The 24,448-nt window shown below is 38.5% G+C and overlaps 1 protein-coding gene across 1 annotated transcript; it reads right to left on the bottom strand.

The window, feature by feature from the left end:
• Window positions 1–877: 877 nt before the first annotated feature.
• On the bottom strand, window positions 878–22,756 carry LOC139743789 (3'-5' exoribonuclease HELZ2-like; the record flags this gene model as incomplete). Its single annotated transcript, XM_071654244.1, has 10 exons — window positions 878–987; window positions 1,905–2,072; window positions 3,250–3,409; window positions 5,592–5,819; window positions 6,280–6,382; window positions 10,317–10,513; window positions 11,961–12,250; window positions 16,997–17,131; window positions 19,926–20,075; window positions 22,627–22,756. Coding segments are annotated over 10 exons (1,671 nt in total), but the record flags the coding sequence as incomplete, so codon positions are not given.
• Between the last annotated feature and the right edge of the window lie 1,692 nt (window positions 22,757–24,448).

Here is a 24,448-nt window from a genome sequence, read left to right on the forward strand (position 1 = left end):
TCCATTTTTCCTCTACAGCCCTTTTCTTCCCCTTTCTCTTTGCAGCTCTTTGATAACTACAGATAGCGGTAGTACGATATGCATACTTGTATATACATGCAAGACTATGAACAAATTTTATGGTGAAAATAGATTTGTACATGACACTTTGTATTTGCTATCAATATCACATGTAGGCTAACAACATTGGTACATTCAGTAACAGTTTAGGCAATTCAATATCATAATGAAAAAACAAAATTGCAATGCCATTTGCTGAGAGTTGAGGAATTTCTAATAAACCTGCATCCAACGGCACAGAGGTATATTACACACAAAGATCACTCCAGCGATGCCTAGAACAGGGTTGCTTCAGTCTCTATTGCAATGAATGCACATACAGGTACACTCACTCACTAAAGTAATTTATGCATCATGCTTATTACACACATTTGTAGTGAGTATACTCAGAAGGAGAATGTACCGTAATATTGCACATTCTGGTGGCATTTCTAGAAAGACTTGTTCAATATTAAAGACAGGTAATAAAGGTCTGTCTGATGCAGCATTCATGATATCAAAGTCACATATCATCTAGCATAAAATGTATACCCTCATTCAAATGAATTTTGCAAACATGTCTAAATATTGGCTGCACAGTGCCGTTAAAATCATCCATTATCTTATAGCAGATCTGTACAAGAAAGAAAAAAAAACAGCAAAAATTGAAGAAAAAATGAATAAATAAAAACAGATTAGAAAGAGAGAATGTTGGACTGTTCAATGTTCACCAAGGCAGGCATGGAAATCTCCTGCCATGTGACTCATATGTTCTGTCAGGCAGCTCATTGTGCATGCTGCTAAAGCTCAGTTGGCTTTCCACCTTGCGGGGTGATACCTAGGAACGCTCTGGCAAGAACTCGCGAGCCTCTTTCAAACAGCCTGTGTTCCTGTAGATGTTGATCATTTCCCTCCACTGTTCATGCGTCTGGAGGAGATGCATGTTACCTGATGACAAAACAACCCACATAGTGGAACACCAAGTAAACATGCATTCATGATTACTGGTACAAAATAAGCTGTGACTATAAATTCTTATTGCTCATACAGAGAAAAAATAAAACTATAGAGAAATCAATGGGAATTCATTTAATGTCATAACGGCAATACTACAAGACTGAATCATTGATAGGATGAAAGAGTCTCTCACCCTGAACATGAACCCCAGAGGCTAGGCATTCACCTTAGTTTCAAGACAAAATCAGCCTTGACATACAACATAACTGCCCTGTGCTGTCCCTTGATGGAATATGTTCCTAACTGAATTGTAACTACTGTAAAGGTGGATATTTTTGCACGATTATTTTTTTTGTGTTTGGCTGGGTAAGAAGAGTTTCACATGTTTTTAATTCCGCAGAATCAAGACATCAACTACTGGAACATAAGGCACGCAAAGATATTTGCGTGCTTTTATTTTCGTGCTAGCTTCTGGTTGCACGAAATGCGCGAAAATTTCAACACCGCAAAAACTTTCTTTTTTACAGTACTTGTTCAGTGGCCCAACAAGCAATCGCAATGCATTATTTTGAACCTGTAAGGTTATCTACACACAATGCAATTCACAAGTTTTAATTGATAAATAGAAGATGACAAAATTTAGTATTCACTGGGGCCCCATACCCCTCCACCAAGCCTCCCCCCCCCCATCCCTTTACAGCCATCTGTGTAATTTGAATAAACTCAGTAGTCACTTCCCATTAGAGTGATTCCTGTAAAATTTGGTACAGATCTGATTATGCATTATGAAGATTACAATGTAAATCTTAAACATTAGGCATTGTATGCTATAAATTGACAGGCAAAGGAAGCGCATAGAGTGATGAACAGACAAAACAAAGAAACTTTTGCCTTTGGTGTAAACTTACCAACAATGATGAGGCCTCTTCTAGCTCGAGTGAGGGCGACATTCATCTGGTTCTCATCATTTATGAAGCCCAGGTGTCTTCGCTGCCATCCCTTGCTGGGCCTCTGCTCGATCTCAATGAGTGGCATGGAGCGGACTGTGGACAGGATCACATAGTCCCACTCGCTCCCTGTCCAGCGCAAAAATGAATGACTATTAATACCGTAGCTTTCCTTCCTCTTCCTACGCCTCTTCTTGTCGGCATTGGGCCGGGGAGCCTTGGCAGCTTTATCATAAATCATATAGTACTTAAGTATTCACGTCATTATCACTCCCATGTCAAAACTGCTATTAGAGCAACTGCTATAGTGTGCAGCATGTGGTTACTTGTTCTCATTTTATCACACACATAAATACATGTGAGAAGAATCTTCTGTGCCCCGAGTATTAATAGTCATTCTCTTTTGTTTATCCTTACTTTTGGTCTTAATTGTACCCGTGCTCCTCATCCTGTTCCCCTCACTAGGCTTTCGTTGGGACCTACACTCAACAAGCTTTGCTTTTTAGTAGGTTCCGTTGTATTTCTCTTCGCATCCTTTACTTTGATTGAAAATGACACATTGACCGTTATGTATTATTTTTGTATTCCTATTTCTTCATGTATATATCCAAGCTGGACATTCTGTATTATATTTTGTTATATACCATGTATTTCCCATTGAGAAATACGAAAATAAATTGAAATTAAATTGAAAAATTGCACCAGATAACAAATTGTGAAAAGCACTGATTACACAAAAGAAGTTGTTTATATCCCATTATCACTAATGAAACATGATGACATATTTGCCACTGTAGTATGTCACTGTTTTACTTGAATAAAAACCCTGCACTTCAGAAATCATAGGAACAAGCAACATTAAATGTTCACTCATGACCTTGTGTAAATAAACATTTAAATAACGTACCTCCAGCATCTACTCTCAAATCTTAAATCATTAACCAATGGTTTTGATTCACTGGAGTATAGGTTGACAATTACCTAACACTGAATAAGTTTTCACTTAATAATTGATTGACCTTAAAGAACTTTTCACTTAATAATTGATTGACCTTAAAGAACTATTAAGGGAGGGCATTCACTTTATCAACATCAACATATCTGGGAAAAGTTTTTCTTGTTTCAAATCACTGCATGACAAACCTTTACATACAACAAATCAGAGAGTGCTGGCTTTGAGTATAGAGCATCCATACTATAACAACGCAATACTCCATGACAAAAGCAACATCTTCTTTGTGGCAGTGATTTTTTGAACTTTCTGCACTTTTTGTCAGTCTTCTCTGAGTTTGATGAGATGACTAACCTTGGCTCTTCACGACAGTGCTGACCCTGATGTTACTGAAAGGCGCTCCCATGGTTTTGAGTTCATCTGTCAGATTGGCGCACTGGAGCCGATACTGTGATAGGATCACAATACTTTCGGCTTTGGCACCACGACGAATCATCTCTCGGACAATCCTCATCTTTAAAGGAAATAGACCACAAGGATAAAAAATGCTCTCCTGACAAAGAGCATTAACAAGACAAACTGCACTTGACTCAAGGAAACTGTGATGCTATTTTCATTTTCTGCTTCCTCTCTAATGATCTCAGAACATTAGAATGATCATATTGATAAAAATTATGGACAGCTTTCAATGTACCCCATGATACAGTCTCTAATGAATGAGCTATTGTGGGGGAAAATATGCACTCATAATAATGTGACTATATCTGACTGATTAGCTTCTAATGTGTAAATTCAAACAAATGAGAAGACTTGTGAACTATGAATCAAAATGGTATCATATTGAAACAAGTGGTGCAATGAAGCTACCCTTTCTCTGGTATAACATGGATGGTATCTCACGCTGTTTGTTTGTTTGTTTGTTTATTTGTTTGATTGATTTATTCCCATCTGAGAAGATGGCTGGATAGCCCATTTGCAGCTGCAATAGCTGGTCTTCCATTGGGTCCAGTTGGATGTTAGAAGCGGAACCACTTCACTGGGTTATACACCCTGCTCTTTGCGATGAATAAATGAAGTGGGATCATTTATGTGTATGAGTTGTGACTCTTTCACACACACGGCCCTCATTTCATGTCCTATCAAAGGGACAGAGTGTTTTGCCTTTTACTAGAAGGGGTGGTATGATTACAACAGCATAGCTCAGTGGGACTCAGGAATCAAAACTGTGTCCTTTCGATTGTGAGGCAGGTGCACTACCGTCTGAGCTAACTTCTGCCCTTAAGTAAACTTGACTCACCATCATTAAGTTCTGCATTGTATAGTTAAGGGCTTTCCCAGAGTGCCCAATTTTATGCTGATGACAGGCAGAGTATCACAGAAAAAAAAACAAACACCCCCAAAACAACTAGAAATGTCGCTATGGTGACTGGTATGCCTCCACCATAATGCATGGTTCTCCGAATAAGTCTACAATGTCTTGACAATGTGTGATGACAGCTTCACACAACTGGCAAAATATTAAAATGACAGGTTTGTTACAAATGCATTGAGTGTTCACTATCCTTGAACTAGGTTTACTTGGATGAATGGCTATACTGTCTAAGAGTGAAGGTATTTGGGGATTTGAGGATTTGTACCCAACTTTTGACCCTTTAAAGTTTAAAGAAGTGAAATTTAGCACTTTCACTTGACCTTTTGACCTTTGACCTTTAGGCAAGAAACTTTCAAGAGAATCTATATTGGGTAATATATGTATACACTAAGTTTCAAGAATAAATCCTGCAGGCATTGCACAGATAAGAGAGAAATACATTGTAATAACATCTTGATGAGTTGACCTTGACCTTTCACCCCCTGACCTTTCACCCATGATGCCTAAATTCCCTACATGATCACTACCAGTCAGTACATGCATATATACTAAGTTCCATGAAGATACCTTGAAATATTTGTGAGATATGGAGAAAAAAGTGAAATTTTAACATTTTCACTTGACCTTTGACCCTTGACCTTTGATCTCATGACCCAAAGCCCTCTCTGGGGAATCTTTATCTGGTAGTTCATGTATACACCAAGTTTCAAGAAAATACCCCCAGTCATTGCATAGATATAGGGGAAATAGTGAAATTTTGAGCATTTGACCGTGACCTTTTGACCTTTGACCTTGAGCATGTGCACCCAAAAGTTGATAGGCACAACTCCACCCACTCATACATATACATGCCAAGTTTCATTAGGATACCTCTAACAGTTCTTTAGATACGCTGTCCACAAAATTGGTTATGGACGGAAGGACGGACAGACAGACAACCCAAAAACATAATGCTTCCGGCGACACTTCGTGGCAGACCATAAAAACAGCACTAGTCCCATATATCAGTATTTAGGTCGGTTAGGCAGCTTGGTAATTTACAAGGTACTGATTTGTTTTTCGTACCTGTAAATCTGATGAAAACTAAAGGGTGTATGGCAAAAATTATCAAAGTCGTGTTCATTATTCACTCCCTACTGACAGGGGGGAGAATATGGTTATGGCCATGTCTTACTTCTATCTTTTTTTAGCAGACTCTTGACCTGTTGTTTGTATCACACATACTGTTTCATACACACCAGTACTTTGCAATTCATTTGCTTTTGTAATGGGAAATATATGCAGATATCAATCACAAAAAAAAAAAATCAAATCATATACTCACAACATGTTTAATCTCCATGCGATTGCCTTTGGACATCTCACTTCCCTCATCCGACTTCACTGATAGGGTTTCCTCTCGGCCACTGACATGGCAGAAGACACGGGGTGTGTCCCCTCTATTTGGCCAAATTCTCCACAGGGGGTCTCTGGAGCGTTCAGTCACTGACCTATCCGTCTGTAGCTTCTTGTTGTAGAATGCCGATGATGGAAATTCGCAGATCATCCGGTGCTGAAAATGCATGCATATAATAAATCACATGATAATGTATGCAGAAATGACATAGTAGAAATATAGTATTTGTTAAGCCCACACTTATTTTGGTTGATAATCATTTATGGCTTGCTAGCTATACATCTAGTCATGAGCTTGCAAATTGGTAAATTACTAATACTATGAACTTATTTCATCACCAACACCATCATCATGAGTACAGCTGTCAAGTCACTGTTACCATCTTATAACAAGACCAAATTACTCGTCTCTATTCCTGATTATTACCACTGGTAGTAGCAGTACTCGCCAACATTGTTATCATCAACTTAATCATCATCTCGGCTATCCTCACATCCAGCTATTACAGTCATCATCATCAACACCATCACTGCCACTTTATTGCCACCAATCATAATCATTACCATCATCATCATTATCAATGACAATCCATACGAAACATGATGAATAGTCTTACCATTCTGTACTGGATGGTTAACATCTTTGCCTTGTCCTTATACTTCTCCAAGAGAGAGACATCCATTCCGAGAGCCTTTGCATTGGGCTCTGTGATGATGGACCTGAACTCACACAATGAAACACAAAACAAGAAAGGTACTAAAGGAAATCTATGGCATTCTGAAGATTATGCTCCAATCTATGATCTCTCTCAGCACCAAAGATGCTTAACTGAAAAAGACAGGAAAGTGCGCACTAATCCTGTACAAAATAAATGGACAGCGTGCAGTCCTCAAGCGTATTACGCACATCACCTGAGACCACTCATAGACACTTGATAAACAACAACAACTTCAAAAACAGCGCATCTAAGGTGATGTGCGTCTTTGCCTGAGACGCGCTATCTTTGAAGTTGTTGTTGTTGTTGTTGTTGTTTATCAAGCGTCCTTGAGGGAATGTAGCCTGAACTCTATTTTTAGATCATGTTGTTGCCAAATTTTTACCTCCACAAAATAATCCTTATTACTTAAAATCTTGTTCTTCAAAATAATCTCCTTAATAGAAAAAAAAGCTACGACTATGATTTTTAAATCTTTTTAAGATGATGAAAATACCACTACCTTTGGATATGAATGATGTTTCTACACTAGCTGTACTGAGTTTATACTTAAAATGTAGCTCTCTTTTGCATCGTCATGTAGGGTAGCCATTTTTGTTTCCATCTTTATCCCTCGCCTTCCTATCGTCTTATTAACTCTACTATCTTTGCTCAGCACATAGAAGCTTTCCTCAAAATTGACCCACATGAATCTCCCAACATATGCTGAGAAAAATCTTATAACTTCATGGAATGGTTGTTTTATGACCTTCAGCTCTGCTATATCATATGCATACTTGGTTTCATACCTGATATACGGGGATACGCATGGGTCCATATGGGGTACTGTAAAAGTGGAAATTTTCATGCTTCTTGCATAACCAGAAACTAGCACAGACATAAAGCATGCAAATATTTGTGTTTGCTATATGTTCCAGGAATTGATGCCTTGATTCCATGGAATAAAAAACATGTGAAACTCTTCTTACCCAGCAAAGCGCGAAAAATTAGTCGCACAAAAATATCCACTCTTACAGCAGCACAGACAAGAGGGGGGTCCTACTTTAAAAGAGGATAATTTCCTGACCCTTTCAGATTCAATTCATTCATTCATTTATTCATTCATTCATTTCCATTTCAAAACATAAAATTTACGAAATTCAAAATGCAATTGTCTTGCTACAATTCATACATTTTGATCAATGGAAGGATCACAAGGCAAGTGCCCAAATATGTCTAGCCCACAAATGTACCACAAGACATTTATAAAAATCTAACTTTGATTGTTTAACATTGGCCCCATAGAGTTTGTTGACCCCTGTCTGTGACCTGTGCCATTCAACTCCCCAAGAGACATCTACCACCAAAGTTTGGTCACAAACAGTCCTACCGAGCAAAAGTTATAAGCCATAATCGAAACGCCCCGCAAAAACTTAACATTGGAACCTAAAAGTTTGTTGACCCCTGTTTGTGACCTTTGACCTTGTGGTGATCTTTAACTCCCCAAGAGACATCCACCACCAAAGTTTGGTCGCGAACAGTCCTACCGAGCAAAAGTTATAAGCCATAATTGAAATGCGCCGAAAAAATTGACATTGGCCCCTAAAAGTTTGTTGACCCTATACTGTGACCTTTGACCTTGTGGTGACCTTCAATTTCTCAAGGGACAACTACCATTCAAGCCTGGTCACAAATGGACATACCAATCAAAAGTTATGAGCCATAATCGAAACGTGCGTAAAACTTAACATTGGCCCCTTAAAGTTTGTTGACCCATGCCTATGACCTTTGACCTTAGGGTGATCTTCCTATTTGGTAACATGTGTAACTTTGCATAAGCACTCTTCACTTTTGATTGACATTGAAGCACTCAGTACAAAGTACATGTAATTTAAGTTTTTGTAGCTTTATGGACAGACAGACGGACGGACATATGCTGCAGGTGATCCCTTAGTCTCCCCTCACCTCTGGTGGGCTCGACAATAAAAATGGGGGCAACTGTAAAGAGGTTCAGTCTATATGGTTAGAAGTAGGATCAACTGATGTGTCATGTGATTGGATGCTTTAACCCTACCTAGGCCGGGGGGGGGGGGGGGGGGGGGGGCTCCGAGGCCCCCCCTCGACGTTCCGCGCGATGTATCACTAACGCGAAAAGCTATCGCCGCAACGTTTCATGACTTTTTTCTTTTGAGTCTCCCGCATCTTTTGACACCAAATTTGCGATGCCGGGCCTGCGGTTCCGAAGTTGCGCATAAATATGTACATGCATGTCAGACCAAAAATTGCTCAAAAACGTGAATTTGTGTACAATTTCAACGCAAACTGTGCTTACAGGCAAATTTCATAAAAGCATGATTATTTGGGGGTTTCATTGATTAAAATTAATGAATAGCATATTTACTTGTGTGGAACAATGTCGCGGACAAGTTTCATTGAAAAAACAATGAAAAACATGAAGTCGAAACAACAAAGAAATACATAAGAAATTCAAAAAACAATAAAATACTTAAGAAATTTTTTCTGATGCCGCAATGTTTTATCTTATATTTGCTCAGGACACTAAAAAGAATATTTACACAAAAAATGTGCCCATTTTGAGCTTTATTTAGTGATTTATACCAAATTGTCTGATTTCATGCATCATTATGCATAAATTAGCATAATTTAGCATAAATGATAATTTTTTTTTAAATTTAACTTCGTGGTACTGTAGACTACGTCATAGGCAATGTGTGTGCCAATTTTTGTCGCGATCGCGCGGTCGACGACCGAGATCTGGAGGGGGGGCCTGGGAGGCCCCCCCATTTTGAGCTTTATTTAGTGATTTATACCAAATTGTCTGATTTCATGCATCATTATGCATAAATTAGCATAATTTAGCATAAATGATAATTTTTAAAAAATTTAACTTCGTGGTACTGTAGATTACGTCATAGGCAATGTGTGTGCCAATTTTTGTCGCGATCCCCCCGGCTCTATGATCTACCTAAATAGCCCGGCCTAGTTAGGGTTAAGAGTCAAAAGAGATACTTGAAACAGAAAAATGCTGAAAAGCCTTATTGGTTCAGAGGACTTCAACTCAAGTTCAAGTATAGAACACATTCTGAAGTTGATCACTCAACCTTTGGTGTAATAGTCCTCAAAATCCATGGGTCCCTGATTGGCTACAAAACTGAATCTTAATACTTTACTTTTGCTCCTCATTAAAACTGTAGTGCTTATGTGGTTGGTTTTGTTTGGAGGTTATACCTGCTCCTAATCTTTTGTTCACATCTCTATATGTCTGAATCCTACTTGCTATACCTCCACCAAGGAAGGAGGTTTGTGATCATCATCATTGGTTTGTCTGTTCGCAAAATGACTCGAAAAGGTGTGAATGGATTTGAATGAAACTTGCAGGTAAAAGTTGGTAATGACACAAGGAACAGATAATTCAAGTTTGGTAGTGTTCTGAAAATTTTTAAAGGATTTTGACAGATATTTGATCTCTTTGCACATAGGACAAAAAGGAGGCAGACTTAGTGAGAAGAAAAAGAAGAAGGGCAATGAACTTGAGAGTTCAAGCTGCACGTATTTGAGGTTAGGGGCAAGGCTGGAAGCTGATGACATAAACAAAAGGCTTGTACATGCATATTGGAGAATTGGGTGACTTCAGCATGCGTGTATAATATGGGTGGAAATGAGCTGCTTGGCGCAGATCTGCACTCTATGAGTGCTTTTCTAGTTTATTACTGTGCTATTTATATCCAGCATTCTCCTGTACTATTCAATCCTCTCTGTTTTTGACAGAACTACATATATGAGAACATATGTAATGGTAGACCATGAACTTCAAGTCATTTATACTCTGCCAAGCAAAACACAGCCTTGTTAGGAATATTAGAAAGATGATTTCAAAGAATCCTGCCAAAGGTCTGGAGGTGAGGATGGTTCAGAATCAATAATATTGCCTCTCATACCTCAGCTGCTTGTGATCACCAATCAGCACCACTTGTTTTGGCTTGTTGAAGACAAGTGGGATCATCGTTTCTGGCTCGCTGCACATTCCAGCTTCATCGACGATGACCTGCATGGCCGAGGTAAATTTCTGAATGCGAAATGACCCAGCTGCGTTGCATGTAGACAGCACAATGTCATGCTGCTTGAGCTCAATCCTCTGGAAATAAAATTTTTAGATTTGAATTTATTGACTATCACCCAATAAATGCACAACAGCAGCTACACACTTGTACTTTCAATTCAAATGAAATTAAATTTACAATAATACATGCTTACTATCGATACAGATTAAAAGAAAACGAAATGTACACTGTATAAATGTGCCTATATACAAGGACTTATGGAACTAATTGCTCAAAATAAACTTCAATGCCATAAAGACACACATAATATTTTTCTATCATATACTGGCAATTCCTATTGTTTTTTGTGAGGCATGTACAATGTAATTGGTGAAACCAGAAATGCCTCAACTATATCACATTATTCTTCCCACAGGTCTACAGTACATCTGAACAATGTGTGACAACAGTTTTACATGATTGGATAGACCGCCCTTAGAGAAAACCTTCCCCTACAGAGTCATTGTAACATTGTACACTAATAAATGTATATCTATCAAGTTAAATCAAATGTGTCAGGCAAGTAATTTATGAGGCATGAAGAAAGGGGTATAATTTCAGGAGTAAACTGTGTAATTTTAGCATTTCAACCTGACATTTGATACTTGTACCCATGAACCAAAACTTTTAAAGAGAATCATTGGCAGGTAATATGTGCATATGTACTACAAAGTTTCATGAACAAATGAAAATGTAGCATTTTTAATTGTCCTTCCACTTTGGACCCCAATGTCCCAAAACAATTCCTTGAACATCTTTATCTGGTACATGCTAATGCTCTAAGTTTCTAGAAAATACCATCGGGCATTGCAAAAATATGAGGAAAATTTAACCTAGACCTATGACCTTTGACTGCAAGCATGTGCGTCCACAAGTTGATGGGCGCAGCTTCGCCCACTCCTACATACACATGCCAAGATCTATTTGGACACCTCAAATGGCAAAGTTACGTCACCACAAACTGCATTATGGACAGAGCGATGGATGGATGGGCAGATGGCAGACGGACAACCCCAAAAACATAATGCCTCCAGCAACACTTCGTGGCAGAGGCAGAATGAAAATTATTGTTGGGTTAAACCACAAAGGCCACATTTACTCAATGCAGATGCAACGTAAAAGTATTCTAATGATACATGACAATAAGTACAGCAAAAAGAGAGGGGGGGGGGGGGTTAAATATGTAAGCCGGATATCATAATTGTTTTACATTCTGCTGTAACATATATAAACACCATAATACCTTTTAAACATTAATATCAGACAGCAAGTGCACATAAAGGAAAACATCAATGCCCAACAATAACTTGTAATATTACAGCTATCAAGCCAAGGATAACTTGGACATGGTTACAGTTTTGTGCTTTACAGACAAATGATGCCCCTAAACACACATGTCTAGCAGCCTTTGTTTGAGCATTATGATATATACTTCATAATATACTTTATAATAGACTTGAAATATATGAATTGCTGAGTTACCATAGCTTCGGTCACGGTGGATTTGTAGGCTTTGATATCCTCCTCTGTGATGAGCTTTGGAAAGCGGGCAAATCGATTCTCCCAATAGTGGATCTGCTTGGCTAGGGGATTTCCCGGCTCTCGGATTCTGAAGTGCAAACTGATGTCTTGTAGATCTGGTGGCATGTCTGCCTCATTCTTGGACCACTTTGCCATGAAGCTGCGTTCCCCAGGAACTGGGAATGCCTTGTTCTCAATGACCTTGCCATAGGCGCGAACCACTGAGACTTTTTGGAATTTCTTCAGGTATCCTGATATGACAGTATTAAATTTACATGGTCAATGATAGTCAAGACATGGTATGAAACTATGAATAAATGAAAATTAATAACAGTATCTCAATCAATATAGCATGGTCTGTTCAACCACATCTTACATACATGTGTAGCTTCATCAATGCACTTTGGATATATGCTGACATATGCTATAAATATACGAATGAGTAAAATACAAAAAATAGCAAAGGGCTCAAATGTTACATTCATCATGTAAATAAAGCAAATCATACCCCTTTTATACTGGGTGTTAGCTCGCTTCAGGTGCAGACCTGAAGCAAGCTAACTCTCAGTATAAGAGGTTGAAAAATAGTTAGCCGAGCTAAAGTTAGTCCGCTCTAGGGGGGTGGATCAGGTCAGCTTCACGTCCGAGCTAACTTCAGTATAAAATGCTTGAGCTACAATGTAGCTCAAGCTAAATTCACTGACCCGTGACCAGAAAGCGTTTACGGTGCTTCCGAGTTGCCAATATGTACATTTATTGCTGTACTGTTTCCACCGGTGCGCTGTTTATTACGCATTGCATGCACTGGTGTAGTATTTTACGCTGTCTCTGTTCGCTGTTTGGTAAAACTCTTAGCGAATTCTTTGAACCAGCAAACAACATTATGGAATCGTGAGAAAAAAAAATAGACAGGTGCAGTTCGTACACTATGCCAATGAATGGTTGATTTTCGCGAGTAACGGAAAACAACAGAACTGAATTCATACTCATAAGTAAGCATAAAAACTATCACTGAATTTTCGCACTCACAGCAGGCTGATGGGAGGGGGGCGATAGGTTTGGTTTCGCTCGTAATCTTGGGTGGTCAAGATTGGCAGTATAAAACAACTTAGCCCGAGCTTAAAGGGGATGGCAAGTAACTGATTAGTGGGAATCAATGTGCAGTGGGAATGCTGGGGGATGATTTTCCAATCCTTGTGGGATTCATTTAAGAGTACATCATATGTGACCCTGCACCACAAAACAAACAAAAAGTCGCCTGATATGAATTTTTAGTTAAGACCATATTCTGAAAGAGCAGACTTTAAAGGGACTGTACAGTACTGGTTGAGGTAGGGATTCATGTTTTGAACATTCCTAAGTGAGATAATGAAAAGCCTCTTATGAAATATGAAAGAGCATGTAATTTTCAAGGATTCAACGTTTATTTGATGAAAATTGGTTTTCAAATGGCTGAGATATCCAAAAAAGTGCTAATAATAAAAGGCGACATGACACAACTTTATTAGGATCTCTTTGTTTCACCTTGTTTTTGGATATCTCAGCCATTTCAAAACCGATTTTCATAGAATAAACTTTTGATACCCATTAAAACTGCATGCTCTTTGACATCTCATAGAGTGGTTTCTGAATATCTCGCAAAACGTTAAAAGCTAAATCTTCACCTCGACCAGAACTGTACACACCCTTTAAGCTTTAAAATAATGTATAACTCAAATCAAATGGACTCTCCTAACCTATCTAAATATTGGAAAGAAAGCACAAACTTAAGAAAAGTGTGAACTGAGAAAAGAGGCTCTGAAGTACAGTGTCTATTCAAGTGCTTAATCTTTACCAAACCGTGCTGGCTGTGTGATGAATGGGACAAAAAACAGGAAGTAAACCACCAGAGTAACAACAATGAAGGGATTATGAGATTGAACTTAAATTAAGCATGCCTCATTAACACATTCTGTCCATGATTAATGCCAACTTTCAAAGCAGTAGCACTATCCATTCAAAAGTTATTAGAGGTGAAAGTGAAGAATGTGTACAAGATTTTTCAGAAATGAAAAAGGGACTCTAAAAGACACACCTAATCACATTATTCTCCCCAAAATGTTCGAGATAAACTGCTAAAAACACACTTTCCCGCCCAATTCATGATACCAAATTTTAGCATAATGTAAAAGAAGACCTGCTCTTTCAGAAAATATGAAAAAGTCAAGATCGGCTAGGTTGACCAATTTCACTTATTTTCAGTCCGCACGCAAAATCAGTGTGTGTGACTTTATGTTCGTTTTGTGGTGCATGGTCACATATATCTATTGTTGTGTGGAAATTATTTGCTTCAAAATGGTGTCATATTCAAGAAATGTGCAGTTTAATGTTTCCAGGTTAGCATGCCTGTACAGTGACAGGCGATCATTAACAACCCCACGGTGCCCTGTTGAACAAATTGAGATCCTATCCCCGTAAGGATGCTACCTGCCAAGTTTGGTGAAAATCGGTCAAGGAGCTCTCGAGAAGAAGATGAAAATGTAAACAAGTTTTTGTGTTCCATGACCTAATAATGTAGGTTTAGACACAAGAACTGACTTTCTTTGGGTTTTATGTCCCAAGATATAAGCATGAATAGGTTAAATGGTGGCCATTTTTCAATTTATGCAAATTAGGCATTGATCCACCACTGGAATTTTAGGGAACTTTTAATATGTTATTTTGACATGTTACTTTCAATGCAAGTGGAATGGTTTCTGCTGCAATTTGTTTTGGGTTGACCCCTTTTTTTTTTTCATATTTTGACTGTACTATTGCATTGAATTGGTCTTTTGTTATCATTGCTACCTTCAAGGACATGTGCGAGTGAATGTCATAATGTCAATTTCTGCAATTTTTACTTTTCTGCCTTGGAGGACAAAAACGAATGCGTTCACTCATGTGTGAAGTTTTTCTTTGTATAAATCTATATGGGTGATAGTCAATCAAATACTGTATCCGCCACATATTTCGCGAGTCTGAATTTTTGCGAATCAGGAATTCCTGATGATTTTGCGACTGGCTAAATTTGCGATCGTCGAGTCCTGTACTGAACGCAGAAATGTACATGCACGTCACATTCATATTGGGATCAGAGTCAATATTTTTGTGTGCCTTTAATTTTGCCAATAGCACCAAACTCGTGAAATTCGCGAAAATAAAAACCTTGCGAAATATTCGGCATATACAGTAACCTTTAATATGGTGTATGTCGAAATGATATTTATTAAAAATCTTCAATGAAAAATATAAATTAGAAAAAGTGCTTACTTTCCTTTTTTGCTGAGTGTATTTAAAAATGTGATTGCAAAACCCCAAAATATATCAAATATTCATATATTTCTTAACCAAATTTCATTCAAATAACCAGACTGCCTCATAAAACAAATACTCAGAAACCCTAGCACTCTCACCTGACCCCTGACCCAAACTCCGAGATCCTGTGACCCACATCCTTCTTCAAACAACCCCCAACTAACAATATCAAAGTCACATAACAATACCTCTAGCTGTCCCAAAATATGCATTATGTAGACTAAATAGTGTTCGGAATTGCAGGAATACAGAGTAAATCACAAAATAAGTATAAGATTCAATACAGAAAAGAGGGGAAGAGAGAGAGGGAGAGAGAGGGAAGGGCAGAAGGAGAGATAAAGAGAGAAATATGTAGATGTGTATATAATACATACATATTATGTATGATTATACACTGTCAGGTGTATAAATCCACACACAGCCATATGCATGTACACACACATATACATGTACTGTATATGAACATATAAACATATGTACAAAGGTTCAGTTAAACAACTAGAAATGTTGCTATGGCGAATGGTGTGCCTCCGCCATAATGCATGGTTTACCCAATAGGTCTATAGTACATCTTGACAATGTGTGATGACAGTTTCACGTAACTGGGAAAATAATAAATTGACATGTTTGTCACAAATGTGTTGATTGTTCACTTTCCTTGAACCAGGTTTAATTGGATGAATGGCTAATATTGTATATTAAAAAGAGCAGGTATTTGGGAATTTGAGGAATTTTACTTGACTTTTGATCCTTTATGAATTGTGTAATTTACAAGGTATGGAGAAAAAGAGTAATTTCAGTATTACATAGTAAAATCTTAGCACTTAAACATTGCATTTGTCCCTTGACTTTAAATTCTATAACCCTAAAATTCCCATGAGAATCACTGTCAGGCAGTACATGCATAAATATGTACAAAGGTTCATGATGATACCTTGAGCGACTTTCAAGATAAGGAGGAAGAACTGAAATTTAGCATGTTCACTTGACCTTTGACCTTTTGGCAAAAAACCTTTCCCAGCAATATCTGTTGAGTAATATGTGTATAAACCAAGTTTCACGAAAAATCTTGCAATGCATTGCATGGATATGAGGGAAATAGTGAAATTTTGAGGAGCTGACCTTGACCTTTGACCCATGACCCCAAAATTCCTAAGATCATCATTGCCAGTCAGTGTATGCATATGTACCAAGTTCCATGAAGATATCTTGAACCACTTCCGAGATATGGAGAAAAAAGTTAAATTTTAACATCTCACTTTACTTTTGATATCTGAGCTTTGACCTCAGAGTCATAGCCTGAAACTCTCTCTAGAGAATCTTTATCGAGTAGTACATGTATACACTAAGCTTCGAGAAAATACCTCTAAGCATTACATAGATATGGGGGAAATAGTAAAATTTTGACCATTTGACCTTGACCCTTGACCTTGAGCATGTGCACCTAGAAGTTGATAGGCACAACTTTGCCTACTCTAACATATACATGCCAAGTTTCATTAAGATACCTCAAATGGTTTTTTAGTTACCCAGTCCACAAAATTGATTACGGACGGACGGACGGATGGAAGGACAGACAACCCGAAAGCATAATGCCTCCGGCGACACTTTGTGGCAGAGGCATAAAAATGTAAAAGTGCAGATTACATTAAAAATGGACATACTAGCCACAACATCCACGGCCTTGTTTGAGGGTCCACAGTAGAGCACTTGGGGTCGTTTGTCACCTGTCCGCAGCTTTGAGTTGATACGGGAGAAGAAGTATGCAAGGTAGGCCCCAGTCACTGTCTTGCCGGTTCCTGCAAAGACACAGCTTGACTTTATAGCAGCAAAATCAATAACGATTACAATATTAAAGGGTGTATACAGTTCTTGTTGAGGTGAGGATTTAGCTTCTAAACGTTTTGCGAGATATTCACAAACCACTCAATGAGATGTCAAAGAGCATGTAATTCTAAGGGGTATCAAAAGTTTATTTGATGAAAATCGGTTTTGAAATGGCAGAAATATCCAAAAACAAGGTGAAACAAAGAGATCCTAATAAAAGGTGTGGCCTGTCGCCTTTTATAATTATCATTTTTTTGGATATCTCAGCCATTTGAAAACCAATTTTCATCAAATAAATGTTGAATCCTTCTTAAAATTACATCGCTCTTTGATATTTCATAAGAGGTTTCTCGTTATCTCACTCAGGAATGTTATAAACCTGAATCCCCACCTCAGCCAGTACTGTACAGTCCTTTAAGGGGTGGATGATTTGATAGGGTTTGAAAACTTAGACCAGGGATGGAAGAACAGATCACTGAAAATTTGGGTAAATTTGGGTAGTTTACTATTGTCAATTATAAAATGGGTTCAAGAACGTAGCCAATAGGAAGCGCTGAAATGAGTCACGTGGGCTTTGATTACTTTAGTACCATTGCACTGCAGTACCAGTGCGCACTCAATCAGTTGTTACAAGTGCGTCGCGCGCTACTATACGCGCTGTCAATCCTGTAAACAAGTTCTAGTTCGGGCTGCCGGCCGGCCTTTCTTGTATGCATAACATATTATGTGGCGAACGTATATAGTACTCTTATACATACAGTACTTCATGTGCGGGATTTCCGAGTGCGACGTGCTTGACTCGACTCTCTCGAGCGAGTGCTACATGTAGCTGACTGGTATTGACCCACAAAGGTACATGAAAAATGCTGTTAGTTTTCGACCCATTTTATAAAACAAATGATGCACAGGATTATTTCGTGGCGTTAGTGGAGATGCAGCTCACTCTCGCATATTTACGATGTAGTGCAACATGCACTCGGCTTCGCCTCGTGCATGTTTCACAATTGTAAATACCCTCGAGTGCGCTACGCCTCCACTAACGCACTCTATCCTGTGCATCACTTGTATACTAGCAGTTTTTATAAAATGGGTTCAAGAATGTAGCCAAATGGAAGCGCTGAAATGAGTCACGTGTGCTTGTATTAATTTCTCACTAACATGCACGGCCTGACGTCACAATGTTTGCACTAGCAGTGCGCACTCAATCAGTTGTTACAAGTGCGTCGCGCGCTACTATACGCGCTGTCAATCCTGTAAACAACTTCTAGTTCGGGCTGCCGGCTGGCCTTTCTTGTGTGCATAACATGTGTGGCGTACGTATACTCTTATACGTACAGTACTTATATGTGCGGGATTTCCGAGTGCGACGTGCGTAAATGTTTGGGATGAACATCTTCAGACATCTTGATCCACAAAGGTACGTGAAAAATTCTGTTAGTTTTCGACCCATTTTATAAAACAAATGATGCACAGGATTATTTCGTGGCGTTAGTGGAGATGCAGCTCACTCTCGGGTATTTACAATGTAGTGCATGTTTCACAATTGTAAATACCCTCGAGTGTGCTACATCTCCACTAACGCACTCTATTTTGTGCATCATTTGTATAATATTGCCCAGTTTATTGTGTGATATGATAGCCAGTGGGAAGTTTTTAAAAAAGGTACCTTTATGATACATCAAAGATGTGTTCTCAAGGAAGCTATGTCTTTAATTTCTAGCATGAGCAATATGTCAATGACTGAAATTTGATTTCAACAACAAAAGAACAAAGACATCATGATGTCCCTATTAAACAAGGCAAGCACCAAAATGTCTCGCCTATTCGTGTAGAAGAAATTAATCTTTTTCTAACTCCCGGAAGTTCATTGACCCCGCCTATGACATTTGACCTTATGGTGACCTACAACTCCCCAAGGGACATTTACCAGCCAAGTATGGTCACAAACGGACACAGGGATCAAAAAGTTATGAACCATAATCGAAACGTGCTGTAAAAACATAACATTGGGCCCTAAAAGTTTGTTGACCCCTGTCTGTGACCTTTGACCTTGTGATGAACTTCAACTCCCCAAGAGCCATCTACCATTCAAGTTTGGTCATGAACAGACATAGGGATCAACAGTTATGAGCCATAATCGAAACGTGCTGTAAAAACTTAACATTGGGCCCTAAAAGTTTGCTGACCCCTGCCTGTGATTTTTAACCTTGTGATGACCTTCAACTCCCCAAGGGACATCAACCATCCAAGTTTGGTACCAAACGGACGTAGGGATCAAAAGTTATGAGCTATAATCGAAACATGCCGTAAAAACTTAACATTGGGGCCTAAAGTTTATTGACCCCTGCCTGTGACCTTTGACCTTGAGGTGACCTGAATTTTTTTGGCAAAATGTGTAACTTAATTTGTATAACCACTCTTCCCTCACAGTTTGATTGAGTTGAACTCCTCAGTGGAGAGTTTTTCAAGATTTTGTAGCGTTAGACGGACAACGGACGGACGGACGACAGACAGAAAGACAGATGCGTGATCCCTTAGTCTCCCCGCACCTCCGGTGGGCTCAACAAAACTGTGACAGAGAATGCATATTATCCAAAGCATCAAAGGTTTGGAGCAAATACTTGTAACTTTTCCCTGAAGGCTAATTTGCCTAAAAGCACTCCTGCTTGTAAAGACTTCAAGTTACATGTATACGAAATGTCTCTTGTGCTATCCAGTATAAATGAGAATCTGACGTGTATGGAGTTGATTGATTTTGCCATTTACCTGGTGGTCCTTGAATGACAGAGAAGGTGCTTCGCAAGGCTTCTTTCACTGCCTCCTGCTGGGACTGATTCAACGGCTTCAGGGTTGTCTCAGGTACATGGAAGTCTTGGAACTCTTTGGCCAGGGCAAGAAGCTTTGCTGTGATCTTGGCTTCAAGATTGAAATATGCAGATCAAAGCATCAAGATATGCATGACAATCTCTACAACCTCACTGGCCACAGATGATTACCAGTACAATGTATCATTCATTTACACACAGAATTTATCTTCATGCATTTAAACTGGCCATCATTGCACATTTTTGTGCACTTGTGCAGGAGGACTACACAGAACAGAAGTTCCAATACAATCAATTCAGATTGGGAAGTGTCTCATTCTTTGCGCCAACGTAGTGCATCATGCAGATGCCCCAGTAGGAGCTCTGAGGTATAGCAAGCATGGGCTTCTAATGTAGCTTCCAGCCAATCCTGCCTGGCATGTACAACCTTATAAACCCTTGACCAAGATTTTTTACCCCATTGACTCTACAAGAAATGTTTATATGTGACTGTGCATCACAAAACAAACAAAAAGTTGCACCCCTTGATTTCATGTGAGGGCTCAAAAAAGGTGGAATGGGTCATCCGCATCAATCTTAAGTTTTTCATAATTTCTGAAAGAGCTACCTTCTTCTATTATTGATTTTCAGAATCTGCCCTCAACTAAAAATCCATGTCCGGTGAAATTTTGTTGGTTTTGTGGTGCAGGGTCACATATCATTTTCATTTAATTTTTGTTGTCATTATTATTGTTATTATTATCATCATCATCATCATCATCATTACTCTCGTTATTATCATGTCAATATCAAAATGATCATTACATCTTTACAATCCACTGCAAGTTCAGCTTTTGTCAGGCTAAACTTTCATTGGCAAAGGTCCCACAACACTGCATCTTGACCAGGAGTAAGCATGTAAAACTCAAAAAATGTTTGAACAGTCATATTTTTACAGGAAACTCTCCTCCCTCCTCCCCCAAAAGAAGTAAATACCATATTTTGTGTGTGCAACCCCTCACACAGGATAATCACAGATACATGTAACTAGAAATGTTGCTATAGTGACTGGTATACCTCTGCTACATTACATTATTCTCCCAATAAGCCTACAGTACATCTTGACAATATGAGAGGACAATTTTACAATAATTGGAAAGTGAAATAAAATGTTTAAAATTTTTGTGGCCTTAAAATGTGTTGACTGGCTATGCATGTACACATTCTTCACACCAACTTTCATTTGGATGGCACTCTTGTTTCAAAGGGCAATTATTTGGGAATTTGTATAATTTTCATGATTGAATTTTTCAGTTGCGCACTGTCAACCCAATGGCGCACAAATCCCACATTTTGTAAAATGCATCAATTTCTTATATAAAAAACTAAGACACCCCTGACCTCAGACTCAAAATCTAGCCAATGCAATCACTTTATAGCTCCTTACTGAGACACAGATATTCTTAATGCAAATAACCAAGTACAATTTTTCAATGCTTCTTATTGGTCATTTCACCTCCATAAACAAGGATACAGTCTTCCTGCAAATACATGTACTTAAACACAAACTGCATGGGGAAATCTTGAGCTAATTCAGAAAGATGAAATAATAAAATTTGAGCATTTTCAGTTGACCTTTGACTTTTTATGCCATGGCACACAATTTCCCCCAATTAATCACCATCCGGTTATGCATACATATATATACAGATTGTAAATAAATTTTCACGACTTTACTTCGAGCAATTTGCAAAATATACAAAAAAATAGTGAAATTTTAGCTATTTTCACTTGACCTTTCACCCCACTGCCCAAAGCTTTCCCTGTAGAAATGTGCCATACTGCATGTTGTACAATTGTATGTATGTATCAAGTTATTAACCCGTTGATGACGAGTCCCGAGTATACTCGGGCAGGTGTTTACGGGAAATGCGTGTTGTAGCAAAATCAAACCGTCCTCAACGGGTTAAGTGTATGCATTGAGCCATTTCCAAAAGGTTTAGAAAAAGTATGTGTAGTGTAATTTTAGCATTGAATAGAATTATTTAGCATTTTATCCTGAGCTTTGACCCTCAATATTGACCCTGTGACCCTAAACTCCTCAAGAGAATGATTTTTATGCAATACATGTAGCAAGTGTCATGAAGATATCTTGAGCCATTTCTGAGATATGGGAAAAAAGGGAAACTTTTAGAATTTGACCCCACGGCCCAAACTTTTCCAAGAGAGTCTTTGTCTGGTTTTGTGTACACTGCTGTCTTCATGAAAATATCTCCAGGCATTGCAGAGATATAGGGGATATAGTGAACTTTTAGAATTTGACCTTTGACCTCGAGCACATACACCCAAAAGTTGATAGGTACAGCATGTCCACTCATACATATGTGCACCAAGTTTTATTTGGACATCTCATAAAACGGTTTGTAATTTACATTGTCCACAAAATTAATTGCAGACAAACAGACAACATGAAAACATCATGCCTCTGGTGACACTTCATGGCAGAAGCATTACTACGAGACCTACGTGTATATGAATTTAACAAATTTCCATTACTACACTTTTTCTGACATAATTCTTTTCTCACGAAAAGTGTCTCACTTTCATACTTTGCAAGGATACAAAATCAGGCATAAAGGAGCAATTTCATGTCAGTAACTTACTTCTGTCGACACCATCAATAGCAGGTTTATGAGGTTTTTGTAATGCGATGTCTTTGACCAACTTCGGTGCCTCATGTATGGCCTGCACTGCTTCTTCAAGACGCCTAAAGAATAAAGAGTAATGATAAGAATAAAGTTGATTTTAGCAGGTATTGCACATTGTTCTGTCCATTTAGACTGAATATATTACATTTGCACAACTATGCAAATACATATTTACACAACATGGATAAAGGCTGATGATCTTCTTTCAATAAGAATGCACTTATTTAAATTGCTATAATTGGAAACAATCTTGGAATAATTCCATTGCATTAAAGAGAGAGAGAAAACAAAAACAAAAACCAAAAAAAAAAAACCACAAACAACTATTACTCTCTGGCCAAGCAAGAAGACTGAGTAACATTGATTCAACATGTCAGCATACTTAATCCTTCGACATAACAAAAACAGAGCATCCCACAGAAAATGATTATTACATGTTATTCAATAGATTGTCAGCTGCAAAATTACATGTATTATATGAAAACTGCATATTTTGGTGATACGGGTATTTGTCATTACAATTATAATCACAATATGCTTGTTTCTTTTATTATGGTATCTTTCCTTCACAGTGTTGTACAGTTGTCTTCATTTTACAATGATCAGGTAATATTGGGCAGAGCACTTCTTACACAATACAGTGGAGTAGGAGCCTATCCAATTAATCGGAAAGCATGTTTCATTCATATCACAGACACTGCACACAAGTTAGGGGAGGGGGGCCTGAACTGGGGCCAAAAGCTCTAAATGTGAAAATTGAGCCCTGGTTTGGTTCCCCCTTCCCCAGGATTTACCATGATTAGAAGGATTTGAAACTACTGTATACTACACTCACCACTATACATTATAGCACTAGTAAAGTTCAATCTCATCTGGTTCTAGAGAAGATCTTTAAAGATTCCTTCATTGGTATTTGGGTAGCCTGTGGGCTACCTGGGAAATGGGGCATGGTGCCTGTTTGAACAAATTAATAAAATCCTATCACCCTGGACATCCTACCTGCCACGTTTGGTGAAAATCCAATTTTCAGGAAAAGCTGAAATTGTGAAAACTGGGCACCATTCAATTTAGTCCCCACAGGATCTGCCTGGATCCACCATGAAGAAACTTTAACTAAAAATCCACCAATGTACTTGTACTTTCTCATAGCACTTGCTACGCTCTATCCCTTCTGGTTCTAGAAAAGAAGATCAAAGATCCCTGAATTTGAAGGCTTTGCACCCCAAAGGAGCCCATAAGAACACATTAAGAACTATTTGAATGAATTAAGATCCTATCACCCAACAGACCCTATCACCCTAGAGATCCTATGCACCATGTTTGGTGAAAACTCATTATTGGGTTTCAAGAAGATGAAAATGTGCAAACCAATTTGGTCTCCCCCCCCCCCCCATCTGCAATGAACAAACTTGAAACAATGGTCACCATTGCACATGTTCTTACTCATAGCACTTACTAAGCATGGCACTTCTGGTAGAGAATAGGATTTTTAAAGATTCCTTCATTTGGGGACTTTGGGTCCCCTGGGATGCCCTTTTGAACAGATCACGATCCACTAAAACAAAGATTCTATCACACTGGAGAATTCATACCTTCCAAGTAGTGCCTTTTGAAGGGGAAGCTAAAAATGTGAAAATTGGGCCTCGATTTGGTTACCAGGGTGGGGGGGGGGGGGGAGTTTGGTTGTGGTTGGGGAAAGGGCACACCTGTATCCACAATGAACAAATTTGAAACTGCAGTCACCAATGTGCTTAAATACTCATACACATAGGGGGCG

The sequence above is a fragment of the Diadema antillarum genome, unplaced genomic scaffold (assembly GCF_040938485.1).
Source record: "Diadema antillarum isolate AM-2024a unplaced genomic scaffold, OU_Dant_1.0 seq00001106_RagTag, whole genome shotgun sequence".
Lineage (NCBI taxonomy): Eukaryota > Metazoa > Echinodermata > Echinoidea > Diadematoida > Diadematidae > Diadema > Diadema antillarum.